The 21,215-nt window shown below is 47.1% G+C and overlaps 2 protein-coding genes, 1 long non-coding RNA gene and 2 other non-coding genes across 11 annotated transcripts in view; 3 read left to right on the top strand and 2 right to left on the bottom strand.

Annotated features, from left to right (window-relative positions):
• TRAF7 (TNF receptor associated factor 7) overlaps positions 1 to 11,581 on the bottom strand; it is a 43,019-nt gene extending 31,438 nt beyond the window's left edge. The window contains exons 1-2 of one of the 5 annotated variants that reach the window (XM_030577417.1): positions 11,458 to 11,581; positions 9,753 to 9,817 (exon numbers count right to left, since the gene is read on the bottom strand). The gene's annotated coding sequence lies outside the window, so the exon portion shown is untranslated. Of the gene's footprint in view, positions 1 to 5,438; positions 5,698 to 9,272; positions 9,370 to 9,752; positions 9,818 to 11,457 lie in introns of those variants that run through there. The other 4 variants (XM_030577416.1, XM_030577413.1, XM_030577414.1 and 1 more) reach the window with 4 other exon arrangements.
• Positions 11,582 to 11,923: 342 nt separating this feature from the next.
• Positions 11,924 to 13,234, top strand: LOC115658896. Of its 2 annotated transcripts, none has more exons than XR_004002400.1 (3): positions 11,924 to 11,997; positions 12,689 to 12,720; positions 13,041 to 13,234. It is a non-coding gene; the product is annotated as an uncharacterized LOC115658896 (long non-coding RNA). The 2 variants fall into 2 exon arrangements; XR_004002401.1 differs by having other exon boundaries at positions 11,976 to 12,006.
• On the top strand, positions 12,544 to 12,624 carry LOC115659300. The gene has a single exon (XR_004002519.1). It is a non-coding gene; the product is annotated as a small nucleolar RNA SNORD60 (small nucleolar RNA).
• Positions 12,803 to 12,880, top strand: LOC115659301. The gene has a single exon (XR_004002520.1). It is a non-coding gene; the product is annotated as a small nucleolar RNA SNORD60 (small nucleolar RNA).
• The window catches only part of RAB26 (RAB26, member RAS oncogene family), a 239,763-nt gene continuing 231,625 nt past the window's right edge, over positions 13,078 to 21,215 (bottom strand). Inside the window, exons 7-10 of one of the 2 annotated variants that reach the window (XR_004002399.1) lie at positions 21,158 to 21,214; positions 20,497 to 20,573; positions 19,032 to 19,214; positions 13,078 to 14,366 (exon numbers count right to left, since the gene is read on the bottom strand). Coding sequence is in view for 1 of the 2 variants with exons in the window: in XM_030578410.1 (XP_030434270.1) it covers positions 19,112 to 19,214; positions 20,497 to 20,573; positions 21,158 to 21,214 (237 nt within the window). In the remaining variant the exon portion in view is untranslated. Of the gene's footprint in view, positions 14,367 to 14,591; positions 19,215 to 20,496; positions 20,574 to 21,157; position 21,215 lie in introns of those variants that run through there. The other variant, XM_030578410.1, reaches the window with a different exon arrangement.

The raw sequence follows: 21,215 nt of genomic DNA, 5'->3' as shown, positions 1-21,215 counted from the left end.
GCACAGCTGAGGAGGACAAAAATCACATCCTGAAGAGATGTGAGTGCCGGCTGCCCCAATGACACATTAATGCCACAACCTATTCTGTGTTATACAAAGTACATGCACACCGTGATCCCGAAGGAAGCCTTCAGAATAAAAGATATACAAGGAATAACGATATCCTTGGATCTGCGATGTCCTTCTCAGCTGCTTAGAAAAGCAAGTGGCCTAGATGTCCACTCAAGCAGTCCTCTCACATCTCCATAGACAGGGCCCCAGAGTCCTCATTTTTGGAGACCCTTTCTGAGTTTTCCAGTCCAGGATTTTATAACGTCAGCTCCCACAAGAGCAGAGGGTATCTAACCAACTGCTGCAGGGAAAGGGACATCTCCATTTTGCACCAGAAAACCAAACAAGTCTCAACAATTCACGTGGCCAGGGGCCATAGCTAGTGGCCAAGGCCTTGGGGTCACACTTTAGGAAAGGGGCAGCCCCAGAGGCCAGATAGCCAGCCTGACCAGATCCAGGTATTGAAGAGCTCCTCTGCCATGCAGCTTCTTTTTTAAAGCAGCTTCTCTGTTTTTGCCAGGAGAAAATATAAAAAAAGAGGAAGCAGTAGGGCCAGCCTTCACTAAATCACATGACTGCCAGGAAGCAGATGCAGTGAGGGAGGTGGGCTGGATTCAAGTACTCACCCTGAACTGTTAGGTGCCAGAATTCCTGCCTAAGTGACCCAGCCAAAAAATCTGGGTCTGGCTAACAGCTCACAGGGACTGTGACCCTGTCTCCGCAAAGTCAGCAGCTCTGAGAATTTCCCACTCTGCCCTTCCCAAGCCAAGATGCCTCAACTCTGCTCAGGAGGAGCACCTCCGTGTAAGAGGGGAGCGTGTTCCCTACGGCCAATCTAGCCTTTGGCTTCTCTCATGCACCTGCGGGAAAGGTGAATCTGCTCATTTCCAGGGATGTCCCTCTTTTCGGTCCCAGACGCCACACAAACCTGGCGTCCCCTCCCTTTCACTGGGGAGGCCAGATCTAGGCAGAGCCATTTACCCAAGGGAAGGAATCTCCCAGCATTCCCATCCTCCTGCATGAATACATTTCTGTTTCTCTTTCTGGATCTGCGCCCCAACATGTTCTGTGTTTGGGCAATAGGAGGCTGAGAGGCATGATGGCAGTGATGGGTTTTGTGATGTGGATACTTCCACTGGCGTGGGACAGAAACCCTCTAATGAATTTCCTTAGATACAGAATTGCACCTAAGAAGAAGGACCTGGTTGATGGGGCGCCTCATACTGCAAAATGTCTGGTACTTGCAAAGGAATCTGCAACCACCTCCCAGCCTTATGTGCTGAACGGTCCATACAGTCTAGTTAAGAAGCCTCATATGTGTATCTTTCTTCCACCCCCTTTCAGCTTCATTGGGGCGTCTCTAAAGCTATGCAATGTTGCTGCAAGGGCTGTTTGCTGAAGAACACAGGCTGGCTCCATGCACTGGCTAACAGTGGCGAGGATGGACATGGGGAGTGGGGTTTCTCTTACTGTATGTCGAGTGAGCCCAAGGCATAGAATTTCTTTAGTTTATAGCAGGGATTTTAATGACAAAAATCACAAATTTCTGCAAGTCTGTACAAGAGGATTGCACATTCTTGAGCTTATCTGCACAGCGCCTAGGAAAGAATATTACAGGGCAGAGAAAGGGCAACAACCTGAAATAAACGGTGAGCTGCTTCAACAGCTGAGCATGCTGGGTCCAATGCAGACAGAAAGGGAAGGACGTGTCTGGCGTGGTGGACAAGATGATGGGTAATCGGTAACTATGCGTATCTCCCAGGTTCTGTCACATTCCCTCATACCCAGAACTTTTCCCTGAGTCAGTTGTTGGGTGGTCAGTTAATCCACATAGAATCTGCCGTCATGGGTTGAACTTTGTCCACTTTGCCAAGCTGCAGTAAGAATAGGTTGTCCGTGTTTTACTTCCAGGTCAAAAAACGTTGTCTGATGGCAAGCTGAAAAGCCACCTTCTGTTGAGAACCGGTTCTTGGATTCAAGGGAGAGCTAGAAAGACTGGTTACAACAAGCAGGAGGTCAGCTTTGCGGATGTTGAACATCTCTGGGGATATCACACCTTCTCTACTAGATAAAGAATTCCGGACAACCGAAGACAGAGTCACACGTCAGGGCTCAGTAGACCCTTCTCTCTCTCTCTGCCTTTAACTGTGTGTATGAAACAGAGACAGCCTAAGAAATTGCAATTCTACACACAGAGCGCAGAGACAGCGCAGCCATCAGCAGTGTCAGCCTCCTTCCACTGTCAATGGGTCACAACTTCTGCCTTGGAGGGACTCTGTCTCTCTATGACTGTGATAGGAGTTCAGACTCTGTGGCTTATTCAATCCTTGACTGGTACAAAAGCAGGAAAGGACAGCCTTGTGGCTAAGGCATAAAGGTGATCTGATTCATGGGGGTCTACCGCTGGCTCTGCCACAATCTCACCAGGCGACCTTGGGAGAGTCACCTCACCTTTCTGGGTCTCAGTTTCTCCATGTGTCAAATAGGGATAACAATACCCACCTCACAGGGGCTGTGAAACTGAATTAATAGATTGTGAAGTCCAGAAGAGCCCATTATGATGATCTAGTCTGACCTGTACAAAACAGGCCAGAGAATTCACCAAGTGATTCCCACAGCAGCCTGTAACTTCTGGTTGAGCTACTGCAAGTCTTTTAGAGAGTCTAGAAACCACGCTGAGATTCGCCAACAGACTGTGCTGGAGAAATGCAAAATATTGTTAAGAGACGTACAATAAAAGGGGCCCTAGTCACTGCCATTCAGGACGGCAGTTTTTGTAGCACTGGTCTCTGTTCTTCAGGAACAGAATCAGCCTTTCTAGTCTATGTATGTTCTTTTGCTGGGATCAGACATCATGCCTCTTCTCTGAGCCCCTCCGAAGTGGGTTTCCCCTTCTAGAAAATAATCAGTTTTAGTTATGGACAACTATTTGCAGTATTTTGTGTTAAAATCTGAATCAATAACTTCTACACATTCTTACAACTGGATCAAAAATCATTTTCAGGGGGCTAAAGCATCTAGTTTTTCCTTAGAGCACATCACAGCTTAGATCAGAGGTCAAAGGTCACAATCAATCTTGAAGCATTGAAAACAAAAACTCTGTTTCACGACGCTTTCCCCTGACTTAACTTTAGGAAACCTGGGAGGAAAAAACTTCCCCTGGTAAACAGGCTTTTCTGATTGTATAAAACTCAAAGGGCTAGACATTCAGAAGGGTCCAGCAACAACTGGGGCCACATTTTCAAGAGTTCAGCTTGACTAAGTGGTCAGACGGTCAGAGGAGATCAGCTTGCTGCAGGACTCTTTTGGGTTGTATCCTATATCACATCTAGACCCTTTTTTGGAGGTGTGCATTTTTATCGAGTTACATCCTAAGGGCCCAGTCCTACAACTCATTACTGAGAGACAATGACCCCAGCTTCAATGGAAGTCAGGGCTTCAAAATCAGAGCATGACCATGAGCGATGACATTTAAAAACCAGACAATAGAATTAAAAATCACATCACAATGGGCACTAATGGGTCCCACAATTCACTTTAAGAAATCTGAAGCTATTTTCAGTTACCAAGGGCTCTCCAGAGATACGTCCGATAGGATGTTACTGATTGCAGACCAGTCCCAGCGCTGCCATAATCAAATAAACCCTAATGCTCAATTTAGTACTTTACCTAAGAACACAGAACACGTGCACAGCATTTTCCTTGTTCAGAGTTCTGCAGATGTACTAGCTAAGCCACGCCATACCCCAGAGATGTAGATAAGTATTCCTCCCATTTCACAGGTGGGTTAAACTGAGGCACAGAGTGGGGAAGTGCTTTTGGCACAAGATCATGCAGCAAGTCAGCAGCAGAGCCAGGGTGTGGAGGAATCCACCCCAAAATCAGCCCTGGTGGTGTTGTATATGTGCACAAGAAATACACATCTGAAACAAAGCATAACAGTCTACTCTGGGCAGGATGTTAGAATTAGCTGACCAACCCAGAAGTGGTGATAACGGACCCAGGAAACTACTGTACAGACACAGACCCTGATCTCATCCCCTACACTTCTCATTTGCCCAGCTTCCATAACTCATACACAGGCTCTTCAAATATTCTGTGGCAGAGGAATTTGCCTGTGAAAAAGCAACAGCTGAACAGAAACTAACCTGTCCCTCAATCAATCAAACCTCTGGTGTCTGACTCACATTGGTTGCAGTGGATTTAAATGCCATCTTTCACTTGAATTGCGAAGAGATTTAAACACCATAAAATACCCAGGAGTAAAGTTTAATAAGTGATCAAAGAAATCCCTGTCAATATCAAGGGAACTGTTGCCAAGTGGTAGAAAACCTGCCTCACCCTCAACACTAAAATTAGCACATTACATTCTGCCTCCCTAAAACTCACCCCAGTTGGATTTTCTTCTTTACCTTCTGTCCTAAACTGCTGGGTACCGCTATTGTCCGCTGTTAAACAGCCACTATGCTCCATCCTAATGGTGGCTGCATTCCTCTGGCAGGGTCCAGCAATTCCATTTTTAAAGCACCCTACGGAGATTCTTCTGACTGAAAGGCATTCCGAGAAACACAAGGCGTAATTTCTACCCAAGCATATGGAGCGTCTTTTTTTTTTTTTTTTTTTTAACACTGCTTTGAAATTGGATGACTTGCTTAACGCATGTTCTGGGTGCAACTGGTTTGCTTTAAAGACTCATCTGAAATATGCCAACCATTGCCCCCCTACTAGAAATATCACAAAAGCAATGAGAAGAGAAAAATTTCAGTGTGTTTCAGCTGTCTGCTCATATTACTCCATCTCCCTGAACTTTGCTGCTTAAAACAGAAACAATCAGATGCAATGCAAGCCAGCCAACACTCCTGCTAGAGAAACTTTCAACTAGCATCAGAGCAAAGGAAATAGATACTACTGATAGCAGGGATTGGAACGGGTTGCAAAAGATAGCCATGAACAGACCTAGGAACCCCGTGTACTTTGACACTTGAGAACAGACCCTTGATTCCTTCAGATAAATGTGACACTGGTGATTTCCAAATGTAAGCGCAGAAATCTAGTAGCAGCTTAGATAGAAAATGTACCAAATCCCATACTAATGAACCATTCAAACGTTTCCTTTAATAACACAGAGCACTTTACAATGGAGTGGCATTTTTAAGAGTAGCTGACAGACAAGACCTCCTTAGTTAGCGTTTGTGACACATTTTGGAAATGCAGAATCCCCCGATCCTTGAATTTTAGCTCCATTCAGCTTCCTTACTCAGCTTTGCACACAGTTATGAACATGCATAACACTTCCCTCACTTGTCACTGATTACTAAAAAACAACAGCCGCCTTCCGCTTGTGCTTCAAACAGAAACTCTGCGGACATGCACAGGACACTCCTTACCTGGGGCTTTACCTTGCACGAAATTCACTTGGGCTACTCAAGCTGGAAGCAAGAAACAAAGCTGACCAAGTAGTTTCCAGGACTAAGCGCTCCAGCTCCAGGCAGACTTTTACTCTTTCAAAATGTCTCTTCCACTATCTGTGTGAGCTGGCTCTTAAGTGATGTAAACAGAAAGGCATGCAGAGAAGTGGGTGATATGTAAATTCAGCTGGAAAATCCCACAGCTCAGCCAATCCCAACTCTCTATTTCGGCTTTGTCTGGGTTGTTCTCTGAGTCCAAAGAGATTTAGACTAGCAAGAAAAACCCTCCCCACACACAGATTTACTCTGGCCTGCCCCAGGGAACCTTACTGAGTGGAGAGCCTGTCTGATGAGCTAACACTGATGTAGATCAGGAGAAGGCTAGCTGGAGTTACAGGCCTGTGAAACCTGCTCCAATGAGATAAGCATCAGGTCGTAGGATTTTAGGTTTGTCCCTGCTGCAGCCAGTGATCTCCAAGGGGAAACACACACGGCCCTTTCTCCATCACTTTCAAATGAAACCCCGAGTTATGTTTTATCCTAGCTCCTAAGAGTCACTGTTGACTCAGCTGAAGCCCATCGGAGGCTGCGTTAAGGGGAAGAGGACAGTTTGCAACATCCAAAATGAACCAGAACTCTGTGGGTCGGGGGAGAGCATCTGAAAATTCCTCACTCAAACCTTCTAATGCACTTATACACCATGGAGACCCCTAATGCTGCAGTGATGGGACTCTGCCTGTTTGGGAAAACGAGCAGGCCCAGATCTCTTGCCCAATGAGAACAAAGTGGCATCTGAGTGCGTGGGAAGCAGCGTAAAAGGATGAAAAGCAAACAGGATTTTTAAAATGCTGCTTGTTTTCATATTCGAAGACTGGGGAGGATCTTCTTCTCTGCATCCTTCGGATGACATGGATGGAGGAGATGTGTTAGTTTGACCAGGGCCATAAGCAGTCTGAAAGACTAACATTATCACAGTGGAAGATGTATAGATTTTAAAGCCAGAAGGGAGGGTTAAGATCATATATAATAAAAAGAAGTCTTGATCCTGAGGGTGCTGGGCACCCACAGCACACCCTAAAGTCAACTGGAAGTTGCAGGATGCTCAGCACCTCTCAGAATCAGTCCCAAGTAAACATATTTACTTCACAATCCCTTTTGCTGTAATTCCCCTCCAGCTCGTCACATGACACAGCTTCCTGCAGAGCATGTCCTGGCCACGGGGAGTTGCACAAGCAAGAACAACAAACTGAACTGAACAAACTCCCAGACCTCTTGCCTCTGGGTTTCTCACCCCGGCAGCAGGAATGCAGCGTTGGTGGCTGTGGAGGGATTAATACAGGTACTACTGTTACCTAACACCACCACATCTCTTAGGCTTCCTTCCTGGAGCTATTTTCACTCACTGAATGCTTCCACCTACCCCTTTGTGCACCCGTTTGGCCTTGGTTGCCCAACACCACTTAGGAATATTTCACCAGAGAGAAACTGATCTTCACCTTCTCCTAGCCACACCCTGCTGGGGCATTTTATTTGCAGCTGAGCAAGATCAGCCACAGTGCAGAGCACTCCAAAAAGTGAATCCAGTCCTTTCCAGATTGTCATATTTGAGTTTACTGTGGCATTCCTCAGTCCGATTCTGGGAAATAGTGCAGTAAGCTCCATCCCCACTGCATGGGAGTGAAGGCACTGGGATTGGAGATATGGGATCTACTTCCTCTGCCACCAATTTCCCACACGTCCTTGGGCAAGTCACTTCATCTCTCTGGGCCTCAGTTTCTCACTGTCAAATACCAAGCCCTTTCTCCTACCTTGTTCATTTAGGTTCTAAACTCTCTGGGGCAGGGGCCAGTTCTTACTATGTACATGTGCAGCACCTAGGAAAATGGAGACCCATTTTCAGTTGAGGCCTCCAGCCACTACAGTAATACCATGAATAATGATAACTGCAGATTTCTTTAAGTGGTAGCTGCTGAATGTGTTCCAAAGAGCTGACTGCACCATGCACTCACCTCAGTGCTTCTCCAGTGATGAGCAATGGTATAGCTACAGATAGATTAAACAAATGGCATGGGGTGGATTGGTAAGGAAAGGGTTAATCCTGCTTTGCCCAGATCTTTGCCTTCACTGTAGGGATTGTTACAGAGCAGAATAGGGCTGGGCTACAATGGAGCAAACTCTTTTTCTGGGCTGGTGACAGAGGGTCTGCACTCGGACTCCGGCAACGTGGAGCCCTTTAGACTGTGCCCAGTGAGCCTTGGCTACAAGGAGCCCTTTGTCTCCCTTCCTCAAGGCTCCAAAGGTGTGAGATGTTCCTCCTCCCTCCATATCCCCTGACTGTCACAGAGAGCCACAGTCTGCTCCCAAGCCCAGCAGAATTCCTGCTGGGGACAAACTGGGCAGATGAAGTCCCAGGGAGGAACCTGTAACAGAAAGAGATTCTTTAGCAAGCTACTGTATGCGGCTGCAATCTCCTATTTAAAGAAAGTGTATCCAGGCTTCTGCTAGTCCTGGCAGCTCGCATAATAGCAACCTTGCAATGTGCCAAGAGCTGCACGAACGCTAACTAATGGGAACATAACTCCCAGCTCCTGCCCGTGGATGAAGGAACCTTGCATTGCGATTTGCTAAGGGGGGATTTTAACAGCAATTATTTTGACAATGGAGGAACTTGGAGCTGAATTTATTTTTAAACGTTCAAGCTCGTCCCAGTTGCTGACAGTTACATCAGTGAGCCCTTCATGCTTTGGCCAGGTTCAGCTGCCTCTACATTCCTGAACGGCTCATCTTCCTCTGACTGGGAAAATGCCAAGGCTGGACAAATGGGAGAGCAACACGGATGCACAACAGGTTTCTGGGCATAGGATTTAAACTGAAACTTTTAAGTGACAAGTGTTGACTAGTGCAGTAATGATGTCCGGTAGACCCGGTATAGGAAACAATGTCTGGCAGCCCACACTTCCTTGATTCCCTGCAGAATCCCACAAGGCCCTGCCTGAAACCAGCATCACTTCTCAGCTCGCTCTGCTATGAGCAGCATCAGGAACATAGCCAGCATGTCAACAAAGCATCCAAAACCCAGCCTTCTACATTCCTGGGTAACCCTCACAGCCATGAGCCACAAATGTTTGATTAGCCACATTCAGCTTTTCCCAGAGAGCTTGGGATCAAAATCTTCAAACTTGGGTGTGGAAAGTTAGGCCCGAAATCAACATTGCAGCAACTAACCAAATGGCAACATTTTCAGAAGTGTCAAGATCCCACAGTGCCAGCTGAAGTCAACATTGACCCTTCAATGGTGGCCAATGGCTCACTCTATTTCAGACACTGCAATAGCTACTAGAATGGTTTTCCTCTGTGAGGACTGCAGCCTGTCATAAGTTTTATTGCAGATTTACAGGTTTTACAGCTGATTTACCAGACAGTCACTCCTGTTACCACATACACATGCCAGCATGCCTACTGCAGGCAGATCCAGTGTGTGAACCAATGCCCATTGTAGTAGACGGGAGGTTCTCCATTGACTTCTATGGACATCAATTAGGCCATGGATAGGTTTTATTTTTATATGCATTTTTAATCCTTATTCAGAAAATTGCACTGTTAACCCCCCACACTCCCCATGGCAGGTAGATATCTATACACAAGAATTATTTAAAATCTCTAGCCAACCGAACAACCCTATGCAGTTATGTATGTAAATGTATATAAATATTCATTGTCACATATATGGATACAAATCAATTCCTAATTTACTTGGGCATGCATGCACAGAGAGGCAAGTCGTTAGCACATATTTCCATTCTTTCATCTCACCTGATGCGTGAGAGAGATTTTGGCACAGCTGTGCCTCCGGGCAGTAATACCCATAGAGGGCCAGGAAACTCTGAGAGAATCTCTCTGCATTCTTCTGCTGGGGAGAAATTGCAGAATGAAGCAAGGATCCTACAGGGACACTGGTCTATGGGCATAGAGGCCTTGTGTGTCCCCTCACCATTACCAGTCAACACAATTCAGTGCTCAGCTAGTGCTTGCCCTTGGCAGTGTCAGTGGGAAACTCTCCAGAGCCAGTGGGGAGGGCAAGAAGGGCAATGCACAGACAGAGGGCCATCCAGAGAAGCAGGCAGGAGATGGCTGACCTGCTTGCCCCCATTCTGCATGGCGAGGGTAACCAGTGCACAGTCCGGCCCTCACCCATTTATACAGCCCTTTCAACTCAGAGCACATAGATACTCCAGCTCTATATAGATTGCTCAGCCAGCAGCCATTCTGTGCTGAAACACAACAGGTACTTACCACAAATGTTAATCAGGTTAGGACAGAGGTGAACTGAAACTGCACAGGGACTTTAAGGAGAAAAACTGAAATTAACAGAGCAGAAAGGAATCATTTGGTACCATTTTCAAAGTTCAGAAAATACATTAGTGTCACACGGGGGTTCTTTACAGAGTCGTTAATCTCCATAGGGAGAACACGGTAACCTGCTCCTTACTTGTTACATGTGCATCAAACGTTGTTGATGTCTACACTGATCTTTCCTTTCATGTCTATCAGCATACAGCAGACAAGTTCCCGATTAGTGGCTTACAATGAGATCCCAGCACAAAGGCAAGCTGAATTGAAAGAGAGCCCACACTTCACAGCTCCACAGAACAAAAAAGATCAGTGAGTTGAAATCTGATCAAGCAGGAAAAAGTGGCTCTGGTCACATGGACGGCAGCTAGAGGTTGGCATGAAAATCAAGCTGAACTGAAGAGCCAATCTGAGATGAAAGATTCAAAGAGCAATTTTCTACTCTGCCCCAAAGAGGAAGATCTGTAACCAAAATATGTTTGAGGCGACTGCAGAATCTTACTACTAAATGAACACTGAAAGGCAGGTAATAGGAAAGCTAAAGCCACAAACCTGGAGGAAATGTGGTTTTTAAGGTGATCAAGAAAAATAGAGGATAATCAGCAGCACATGTCCCGGGCAGGACATGCAACACAACTAGCCAACATAGAATTGAAATGTACTGTATGATATAGTACATAAAATAGCACCTAGCAGAGAGAAGGTATTGAGATAGGAAATATGGAGAGTGAGAGGCAGCCAAGACTTACTGAAGCCTGTGTCCCATAAGGAGACCTGGCTCTGATGTGCACAGGACAGTCACAACCCCCATACTGGGATTTAATAAATTATTTAACTTTTAATAAAAGACAAGGAAACAACAATCAAGAGAGCCATCCCAGAGAACCCTGTGCACAGCTTTATCCAGGGGCCAACTGCAGCTCTCAGCACCTCCGCAGAGCTGTCAACCACTTAGCTAAACACAGGTGCAGCACAGAACAGCTGCTGCAATAATGTGTCACACTTGTCATTCCCAGGCAAGGCTAAGCAATAGGAGTGCCCCCATGCATAGAGGCCAACAGCCTCTTAACGCTTGAGGTGCTGAGCTTCTTCCATGAGCTCCCCTAGCAGAACCAGCACTGAGCAGCAAGCCCAGCCGCCCCGTGCAGGGCAGATCAAACTGCGCCCCTGTTGCAGCGCTGGGGACAGATCACACCAGTCCCTGGTCATGCAACCAACCACAGCCTCCCGCCACTTGACAGCTCCCATCCCCATTCTCCTCACCTGCAGCCTGCCCCACAGCCCCTCCCCGGGTCTCCCCACAGAGCCCCCCCCGGACACAGACAGCCCCCTTCCCCAAAGTCTCCCCCCCATTCTCCTCACCTGCAGCCTGCCCCCCAGAGCCCTCCCCGGGTCTCCCCACAGAGCCCCCCCCGGACACAGACAGCCCCCTTCCCCACAGTCTCCCCCCCATTCTCCCCACCTGCAGCCTGCCCCACAGAGCCCCCCCCCGGACACAGATCCTTTACCCCTAGATGCCTCCCCCATGCCCCCCCACCTGCCCTACAGCTCCCCCTCGTGATCCAGCCCCCCACTGCCCCTCCCCCTCCATTCCCCGGCCCTCAGCCACAGGGCCGGGACTCCCATCCGGCCCCGGCCCCGCACTCACCTGTCGGCGGCGGCGGCCCGACCGCGGTTGGCCGGTACCGGCCCATAGTGATCTCCTGCCTCTCCACCTCCTCCAGCTGCTGCCCCGGCGCTTGCTGGGCCTGCCTAGCCAGGCCGGAAGCGCGGGTCCCAGGGCTCCTTGGGAATTGTAGTTCATCATCGCTAGCCCCCCGCCCCCTGACCTTCGGCTGTACAGAGAACCCCGTGCCGTATGGACTACAAATCCCAGCAGTCCTAGGCCGCCTTTCTCTGATTGGTGCTCATCTGCTCATTCTATGCTACAATCCATGTCATTATTGGCCACTCTTGTACGTTCGTCACACCTATTGTCCAATCGCGCGGCTAAAGACGAGTCTCTCGTAGGACTGGCGCGTAAGGGGAGCAGCTACCAATTAGAGCCGGGGGAGGCGGGGATTAACCGAAAAGCGTATTTGTGATTGGCTGTGCGTGAGGAGGGAGCTGCCCAATGGCGGCCCGGCGGCTGTGGCTATAAAGGTCGCGGGAGGGGGACGCACGTTCTTTTTGCGCGGCGGTGGCTGAGGTGAGGGCGGTTAGTTGGCGCCCTGGGGCGCGTGAGGGCCCGAGGGACGCTCCCTGGTGAGCGGGGCCGGAACCCGCCCGGCCCCGGTGTGGGGAGGGGCTCGGACGCGGGGCGCTAACACGGTGTCCAGCCCTAGTGTGGACGGGCCAGTGGCGACTGTAACCCGTGTTCGCTGGGCGTGGCCAGGCAGCCGGCCCCCTCCCCCCGGCGGGCACGTGTTCAACGCCTCCCGCCTTGGGAGTGAGGCTGGTTCCTCGTGTGCGCGAGGCAGGGCGGCGTCTTGTCCCGTGCCAGCTGGGGGGGGGGGCACGCTTGGCGCTGCGGGCAGGGGTGTGTGTGTGAACGGGGACCCGCATCCCCCGGCCAGCTAGCGCGTCCCGGCTGTCCTGTGTCCGCTGCAGCTTCGCAGCCAGCATGCCTCTAACGCAGCTGTTGGTTCTATGTGAAGGGACCCTGGGGCTCTGTTACCGAGGAACGCCTGCCCAGTTCGGGGGGCAGACAAGCTGCTGCTGTGCTCACTACCGCAGTCCATGTCCTGCCGAGGGCAGCCTGTGATGAGCTTCCCATTTGACACCTCCTATGAGTATTGCCCAAGCAGTACTTGATTACGCTTGATGTCTGAGGCTGCACATTGCACTTGTAACTGTCATTACTTGTCTGAGATGTATTAAGCGGTGTGTTTGGTTTTTAGGTTACTTGATGCGCTGGTCAGAGCAAGTTGAGGTGAGTCTAGACCAGTGATTCTTGTTAAAATGAGGCCAAAATGAACTGCGTGTTTCGGTAGGGCCAGCAAACCCTAAAATTGAGCCAGTGATGAGCTACATTATTTCTGAAACCTCACCTGAAAACTGTACCTGCAGTATTTGACACTTTTTTGAAGCTCAGAAGTTTTAAATCTTGTTCAGGTAAGGGTGAAAATCCTCTGACAAGGACTGGAATAGAGAAGTTTGTAGTCTATGGGGAGGGGAGTCAGTTTGCAACCTGGCTTAATACTTTATTTGTATTTACTGGTTGGAGTTTAATGCTGCTGTCTCCCTTTGTAGGAATGAAATGGACCAGAAGAGCTCACTCCCATTGTTGGCATCAAAACAGCTGGAAAGCTTATTACTTCAAATGCAGAGGCTTTAATTTGGATTTACTTTAAAGCATGTGAGACCTGTTATGCATTTTGAATGAAACATGAAAAGTATATTGTATGAGTGAAATGTAAGTTATTAAAATGAAACAGTTTGCTGTTTTTAATGTATGAGACTTGCCTATTGAGTCACATAACATGTCAAAGATAAGTGTTCACTCCTGGGTGAAGGTGGTTTGTGCAGATGGAACTTTCTGGAGTGCTAGTCTAAACTACCATAAAATTCAGTATTGTTTCAAGGGCAGGGGGCATTTCTTTGGCTTTATCTTTACAAATAAAAATATATAGAACAGAATACATTAAGTGGTTAAAACGGGAACTGCAAGTTTTGCCTTTGTGATAGTACCACTACTGGTAGCTGTACTTCCCCACAGGCTCTTTTCTAACAAGCAGTACAAGAGCAGCAGAAAAATATGCTGTTAAAACACTGGTGTGGAAGCAAGAATAAACATTTATCTGGAAGACTGTCCTTAATTCCATGCTGCTTCATAGCATGTAGCTTTGGCCCAAGGTTCAACAACCCTAACCTCAGCCTTATTCTTGTGAGGTGGGGGAAGATTTAGCCCCATTTAGTCTTATAGGAAAACTATAAAGTGATGTGCCTAGGGGACACATCTAGGTACTGGCAGAGTAAGAATCCAGCTGTCCTGAGTCTCAGTACACTTCCTCTGAAGTAACAGCTAAAGCCAGCAATTCTGTTTTCAAAGATGGCTTTGGTAGCTATAGTCCAGACAAACCCCTGTTAACAGAAGCTAGGTAACACATTTTTGCCAGATGTTTAATTCTGCCGTAGTTGATGCACTGAGGAATTCTTTGGTTTACTACTATGGCCTTCAGTAGTGGACAGAGAGCTGTCTTGATATTTGGAAAAAACTAAGTTGCATGGAGAAACAGCTGGAGAAAACTGGAAACAGTTCAGTAATAGCAGGCAGTTTATACTGGATAAGGGCAACTTTGTGGCAATACCAAACAACCTATCTTGTTAGTCAAGGAGAATCTAAGAATGGCCTCTGAGCTGGATACTCATTGAAAATTAAGTGAATGGCACTCAAATTTTCATTCTGCATTTGACAAACATCTAATGCTGAGTCAGTGGGTATTTGATGGTATCATGAACATGGTAGCCATGGGATGGGTCAGAACATCGAATATAAAAGCTCTGCTAGCAGTTCAGGAGTAGTGCTTGGTGTAGGATGCAATGCTTTTTCCTTGGTGGAAGATGACAATGTAGGCTCTAGAGGGAGAGAAAGCAGATTGTTACAGAATAGTCCAGGGGTAGGCAACCTGTGGCACTCAAATGCTGCCTGGGTCCTGGCCACTGCTCCAGGAGGGCTCTGCATTTTAATTTAATTTTAAATGAAGCTTCTTAAACACTTTAAAAACCTTATTTACTTTACATACAATAGATCAGTTACAGACTTCTAGAAAGAGACCTAAAAACTATTACTGGCATGCAAAACCTTAAATTAGAGTGAATAAATGAAGACTTGGCACATTTCTTCTGAAAGGTTGCAGACCCCTGGAATAGTCTATTCACATCACTGGGGTTAAGCTGAACTGTCCAGTCTGTTACTAGCAGGATTTAATAGTAAATTCACTATAGCTGGTGAGGTGCATGTCCAAGGAGAAGAGTGGAAGGGTTAAACCTTAGATTTAACTTAACTTGGAATTATGCAGAAAACTCTAATTTTTTTTAGATACCTATCATAAAGCTGAAGCTCTGGCCTAGCCTACAGCAGTAAACAATGTAGATGTTCACTCCTGTATTTTTCTGCTCAGAACATTGGACTCTGTGTAGAGCAGTTGGGGAGATCTGAAATGCAGTTTACCTGGCAAAGCTGTTCCTGCCTGGGTAGGTGTGTGATCTTTCTTCCCTGGTTCAATTCAGTCCAGCAGTGAAGTCAATTTAAGTGCTCTGATGGAAGGGAGAGATCAGAAATAGAGATGCTTCCTACAGCAATGGAGGGGTTTTTTTTGTGGTTGGGGTAACTGAACGGTTGAGGGTGTTGGGTTTTATTTTTGTTTCTACTCAACTGGGTGCTCAATGTTGAAAACAAGATACAGTTGTGAAGACTGAGGCTCTCTTAAAAAAAATTTATTAAGAGGAACAGAACATAAAAACTGCAAAATAAGTGACAGCAAGTTGTTAGTGCACACAACACAGGGTTCTTAGGCTTGTTTATGATTGTACTGAATACTTCCTCGCTTGGGGGCAGTAAAAGTCTGTGTAAAAGTAGATGCCAAGAACTTATACAAATCCCAGGAAGTGCTGCAGTAGAGTAATTGAGAGACTGCAGAAGTCAATCAGCAGAAAGAAGGCTTGAATCAGGTGCAGTGAGATAGCCTAGACTTTAAAAATAAGACTTAACCAGAAAAAATATCAGCTATTTGATACTGGTTGTTAAATTTCTGCTAGTAAGACAATGTTTGCTTCACACTAGGGGGATTTAATTGGGGAGGAAGGCAGGAAAGCACACTGCAGTGACGCTGACTTTTTTTGCTCACTTAAATATCTGATTTTTAAATACTTCTATTCCTGCTGGCAGATTGTAAAGAATGGAGGTGGGGGTTCTTTTCAGGTTTATCAAAGACAGCAAAGCTCAAAGGATTATGCCCTGCTAGGAGAATGGCAGCAATCTTCGAGAACTTTAGGATTAAGTACTTTGCAATTAGTTGTCACTGTTGGGCCTCTCCATGCAGTGAATGAGACTGGTGTCTTGCAGTGAGGGGATCCCCATATGCTTCTCAGTACTGAGAATATTCAGGTGCTATTAGAGACCCCTGAAAAGCAGTTCTTTTAAAAGCAGAATTTAATTAACAGTTTTTGGTTTATGGGTGATTTCATTAAGTTGGTACTCTTTCAGTAGTAGGCAGGGGAAAGTACTTTATTTAGGAGCCACCAGAAAGCTCTGTGAAGGACTTTGCTTAGCGGATCAAAAGGAGGAAGAAGTGCTCCAGAGGCAAATTTTGGCCAGATCCAGACTGTCACTGCCCAAATGAATCATAGTGATGCTCTAATGTCCCCCTGTATATTTTTCCTGGGTCCTCTCCTAGCCCCAGACAACTATCTCTGCCTATGAGTTCTGAAAATACTGTACTGACTCAGAATATTGGTACCCAGTCAGTAGCAGCAGAATCAATGAACAGGAGTGCCACTTATCTCCATTAATATTCTTGGCCAAAGAGGTTGAGGCTGGCTACTAAGAAAAAACCTGTTGCCATCTGGATGGGCAGGACAGAGCTACTGATGTTAGCAACAGAAGCACAGCAAAGCTCACTTGCACGCTGTAATGCTATTGTCCAGACTCATTATCTCCTTAATCTTCAGCTCCCACTCTGCCCTTGCTGCTGCTTGCAAAAAGTGAAAACTGCCATGAATTGGACAATTTTAGAGTGTATAGTTCTGTGGTCTAGTGTGTGACTCACAGGGTTGTTGTTGCAAACACATGGCTCTTTACACAAGAGAGCAAGTACCTTATATGTAGAAGATAGCCTCTTGTGAGGAAACAATGTTTGTGCTGCAGTTACTCACAAAATAGTTTCCCAGAGAATAGGCAGCAGCTGCTCCTAGGAGAGATCTTAAACCATCTTTGCTCTGCTTGAACAAATGCCAGTTAAAATATGCTGTCCACTTGCATCTTTTCTAAAATCCACTCTGCTCCCTGCCTGTGGCTTCTGTGATCTACCAGACACAGCTCTGAGGCAGAGAGGGTGGGGATCAGATGAGTTTGCTGAATCGAGTGCAGTAGTTGTACTTTATGGGGCCCTGCTACAGGGCACACTAGCTTCATGGAGACAACTGCCAGGACATGCAGTCCACATGATGTATTTCATTGCCTGCAAACACTGGCAGAACAGCACACTGAGTCCTATCCAATAGCATGCCGGGGAGAGAGGGGGGGTCAGTTACTTATAGCAGAGAGCTGGGATTTATCAGCATCTCCCTCTTCAGGCCAAGGTTCATATGTTATTGCACTAGAATCTAGAGCAGGTATCTGCTGCAGTACTGTACAGCTGTCCAAAGATTTTCATCAAAATACTTGACAAAAAAATCAAAATTTTTGGTAAATTGTTTTGAAGAAAAGTGTTTATTAAAATAAAAATTACAATTTTTAAGCAAAAATCTGAAAAAAATAATGGGAAATTTAAGAAAAAAATTCCAGGAAAAAATAATTGCCATGTTTTGACTAGGTCAGGATTGCAGCTTTTGTTTTTATGACTCTTCCTTGTCCTGCTGCTGCTACTAAAAATGCATCGGACTGACCTTAACAGAGTATCTATATTTTTAAAGTTGCAATTCTTTGTACAGCACTCACCTTTAAAGCAGCTCGTTGAGGAAAAGTAACTCTCTGAGGCCACTGCTTCAGTGGCTGTCTGAATTTTGCATTCCTTTCAAACTCCATGCTCTCATTGGCAGGAGCAAGTTACAGGTGTGGACAGAATGCAGCATCACAACTCAACTCAGTTCTGCTGAACAGAACAAGGGGGTGGATTTTAATGAGCTAAGTAAATCCCCCAACCTGCTTGCAGCTGGTGGGGGTTTGATTTGCTGATTAAAATAACTTTATTTCACAATTAAAGTGGTGGTGGGAAATTCAGTGCAGTTAATTCTGATAGTCGTAAATATGAAATTTGCAACTATCTGCAGTTAAAAATCCCCTTTTGGCAACAGTGTCTCTGAACTCCCCCAAACATTGCATTTAGAAGTGCATTACAAAAATAACAGATTCCAATGAACAGTGCTGGCAAAGGGCTTTTAACAAACCTGTACAGTTAAAACCTATAGCATTCTCCTTGATTTTTTTTAGCTGAAAGCAAGATCTAGCCCAAGAGAGTTTTAAAGAAATCAAAGCAGCATTGCAGTCTGAAAACGCTATCACCCACGTTAAGATAGTTAGCATAAGCTGCAATACATTGGGGGTTTTTACTTACTCAGAATACTAGAAACAGCAATAATGGAGAGCAAAAGCCTTTATCAAACATGTAAACAGTCAGGGTTTCTCTGTACAACAGGTATGTTTGCAGGAGCTTACTCAAAACCAGACAGCTAAGCTCTTGTCTTCTGCAGGGCAGAGCAGGAGAAGCCTCTAACAAGGAATGTATGTTACACAACATGGTAAAACTGACATATGTAAGAAGGGAGAGACTACAAAAATGTTTGCCTTGAAAACCAGGGATCTTTCTCGGGCATGTTTATAGATCTGTAATACACACAAAATATACCCTGGCCCAAAATGTTTTCATAATTGAATTCTTGAGTGGGAAAAGAAAAATGGAATGGAGCAGGGTAGCCCAGAAACAGAGGTGTGGGGTGGGGGTAGGAGGGTGGAGTTTCCCTCAGTTGTACAATAATACCTAGCACTTCTATTGCGCCTTTCCAACATTAATCCTCACCGTGCCCTCTGCTGCTGGGTAAGTATTACCATCCCCATTTTACAGGTAGGAAAACTGAGGCACAAGGAGGTCAAATGACTTGCCCAAGGCCATAGAGGGAGTAAGTGTCAAGAGCTACCATGATAATGAGTTCTTGATGTCTAGGTGTGCATGCGGACCAGTACCAAACTCCTCTCTGGACACGTTAGAGAAAGTCTGCATCAAACCCATGTCAGGATTAGCAACCGTTAGCTCGTAGGAATGGACAGGTCCCCAGTGACTGATGTGGGACAGACAATCCCCCTGGGAGGAACTTGAAGTTTTACACCCCACCTGAAGCAATCACAGTGCGTAATTAACGAATACTACTACAATGGGGTGTTGGGCCATGGTGCCTGGAATGTCGTGGCTGCTCCAGAGCCAGTGTCGGAACTACCAAGAAAGACCCTTTTCTTCTGCTCCTTTCACTCCACATCTGAGCTCACCTTTACGAGAATAAACAGACAATGAACACACATGCACATACTGTCTACGAGGAGGGAGTGTGGCACATGAACACTTGGCATGAGTCTCTGTACAGCTGCCCTGGCTCCTGGAGCCTGCACTTTAGGATCTGCAGCATCCCGAGCCTCTGACTTCCTTCTTCACGTAGTCATGGAGCTTGAATTTGGGCTCATTGGGCAGCTTCATGGACCTGTGTTTCAGCTCCCTGCACGAGAGACAGACGTGAGGTTATTGCTTTGCTTGTAAAAGGAACCCCCGGCAGCAAATCACAGGCAGGAAAAGCCTTTACTGATGCCATCTTCACCTGGGCTAGGTACTTAGGCTGTGGTTCAGGAAAGCACTTAACCACATGGTTAAAGTCCCACTGAAGTTATGTTTCAGGCCATGTCTACATCTAAAATTTTGCAGCGCTGGTTGTTACAGCTGTATTAGTACAGCTGTATAGGGCCAGCGCTGCAGAGTGGCCACACTTACAGCAACCAGTGCTGCAAGTGGTGTTAGATGTGGCCACACTGCAGCGCTGTTGGGCGGCTTCAAGGGGGGTTCGGGGAACGCGAGAGCAAACCGGGAAAGGAGACCAGCTTCGCCGCGGTTTGCTCTCGCGTTCCCCGAACCACCCTGCAAACCGCAGGGAAGGAGACCTGCTTGCTCGGGGTTCCGGGAACGAGAGAGCAAACCGGGAAAGGAGACCAGCTTCGCCGCGGTTTGCTCTCGCGTTCCCCGAACCACCCTGCAAACCGCAGGGAAGGGAGACCTGCTTGCTCGGGGTTCCGGGAACGCGAGAGCAAGCCGGGGAAGGAGACCAGTTTGATTACCAGAGGCTTCCTCCTTCCACGGAGGTCAAGAAAAGCGCTGGTAAGTGTCTACATTGGATTACCAGCGCTGGATCACCAGCGCTGGATACTCTACACCCGAGACAAAACGGGAGTACGGCCAGCGCTGCAAACAGGGAGTTGCAGCGCTGGTGGTGCCCTGCAGATGTGTACACCTTCAAAGTTGCAGCGCTGTAACTCCCTCACCAGCGCTGCAACTTTCTGATGTAGACAAGCCCTCAGACATCAAGTTAAGCACATTTAAGTGCTGTCCTAAATCAGAGTTATAGATGCAAGACAATGTAAGAGAGAGCCTTAGAATCAACTCATCTTGCTCCTCAGATACAACTGGTACCAAAAATTAATGGAATTCAGAGTCAACTTCAATGGTTTTTAAATGGCCATTTCGAAGAACTTTCCCCCTGCTTATACAAAAGAGAAACAAACCCCAGAGGCTGGTTTAAAGATGGGGGCTGTGATTCTGTCTTGATGGCAGGGGAGGGCTGGGGGTGAAGCTAGCTGACCCATGCCGTACCATAGCAATGGCAGGCGGTAGTTTTTATTGGTTAACGTTCAATGAACTCGTTCTGTGGCAGTGAGGGAAGGGAGCGGAGATCTGGGTGCGGTGCAGATTGCATTCCAACAGGAGAGGCAGCGGTAGGCCAGTTAACTTACTTTGCAATGGCCGTAAAGGCCAAGTCGACATTCAAGCCACTTTTCGCGCTGGTCTCCATAAAGGGCACTCCGTACTCCTGCAAGACAAGACATGGCTGAGTACAAGACCCATCAGTGGCCCGGAGCAGGCCATGGGTTCCTGCTGTCCGCCTGGTACAAGAAAGCCCAGCTCCAGACACCAGTCTCTAACAAACCCATCCGACTCTGACTGTGCAAAGTGACAGGCTTTGGAACCTGACCCTGCCAGAGAGGGTTCTCGAGGGGAATGTGGCGTTTAGGGGAAACTCAGGGAGGACAGGAGGGTTTGCTGGGAAAAGTACCAGGAGGAGGGTTATTCTGCAAAGCACTGAAAACAGCAGCGAGGTGGCAAAGTGAGGGCAGCGTAAGGGGTGAGAAGGAGCTGGGAAAGCACAAGGAGAGGCAGAGGGCAGGAGAGGGAGGGGAAAGAAACACAAGAAATGAAAACGTCAAGCAATCCAAGGCAGCACCGCGCAGGCTCCTTCCCACTACAGACTGGCCCCTGGCCCACCCTTCAGCATCGGAGGCTCACTGTTTAGCTGATGTAGCCTCACAGCTTAACCGTGAATGCAACTTTCCCAAGCAAGTGCAAGCAGCAGCTAATTTAGCTGAGCGAAGTCTTGGGCTGCGAGGGGACACGTACCTTGGCTAATTTCTCTCCATCTTCCCTTTTTACCACTCTGTCCTGGGTCGAATCCACC

This window comes from Gopherus evgoodei, chromosome 10, assembly GCF_007399415.2.
Source record: "Gopherus evgoodei ecotype Sinaloan lineage chromosome 10, rGopEvg1_v1.p, whole genome shotgun sequence".
Lineage (NCBI taxonomy): Eukaryota > Metazoa > Chordata > Testudines > Testudinidae > Gopherus > Gopherus evgoodei.
This window is presented reverse-complemented; position numbering and strand designations above follow the sequence as displayed.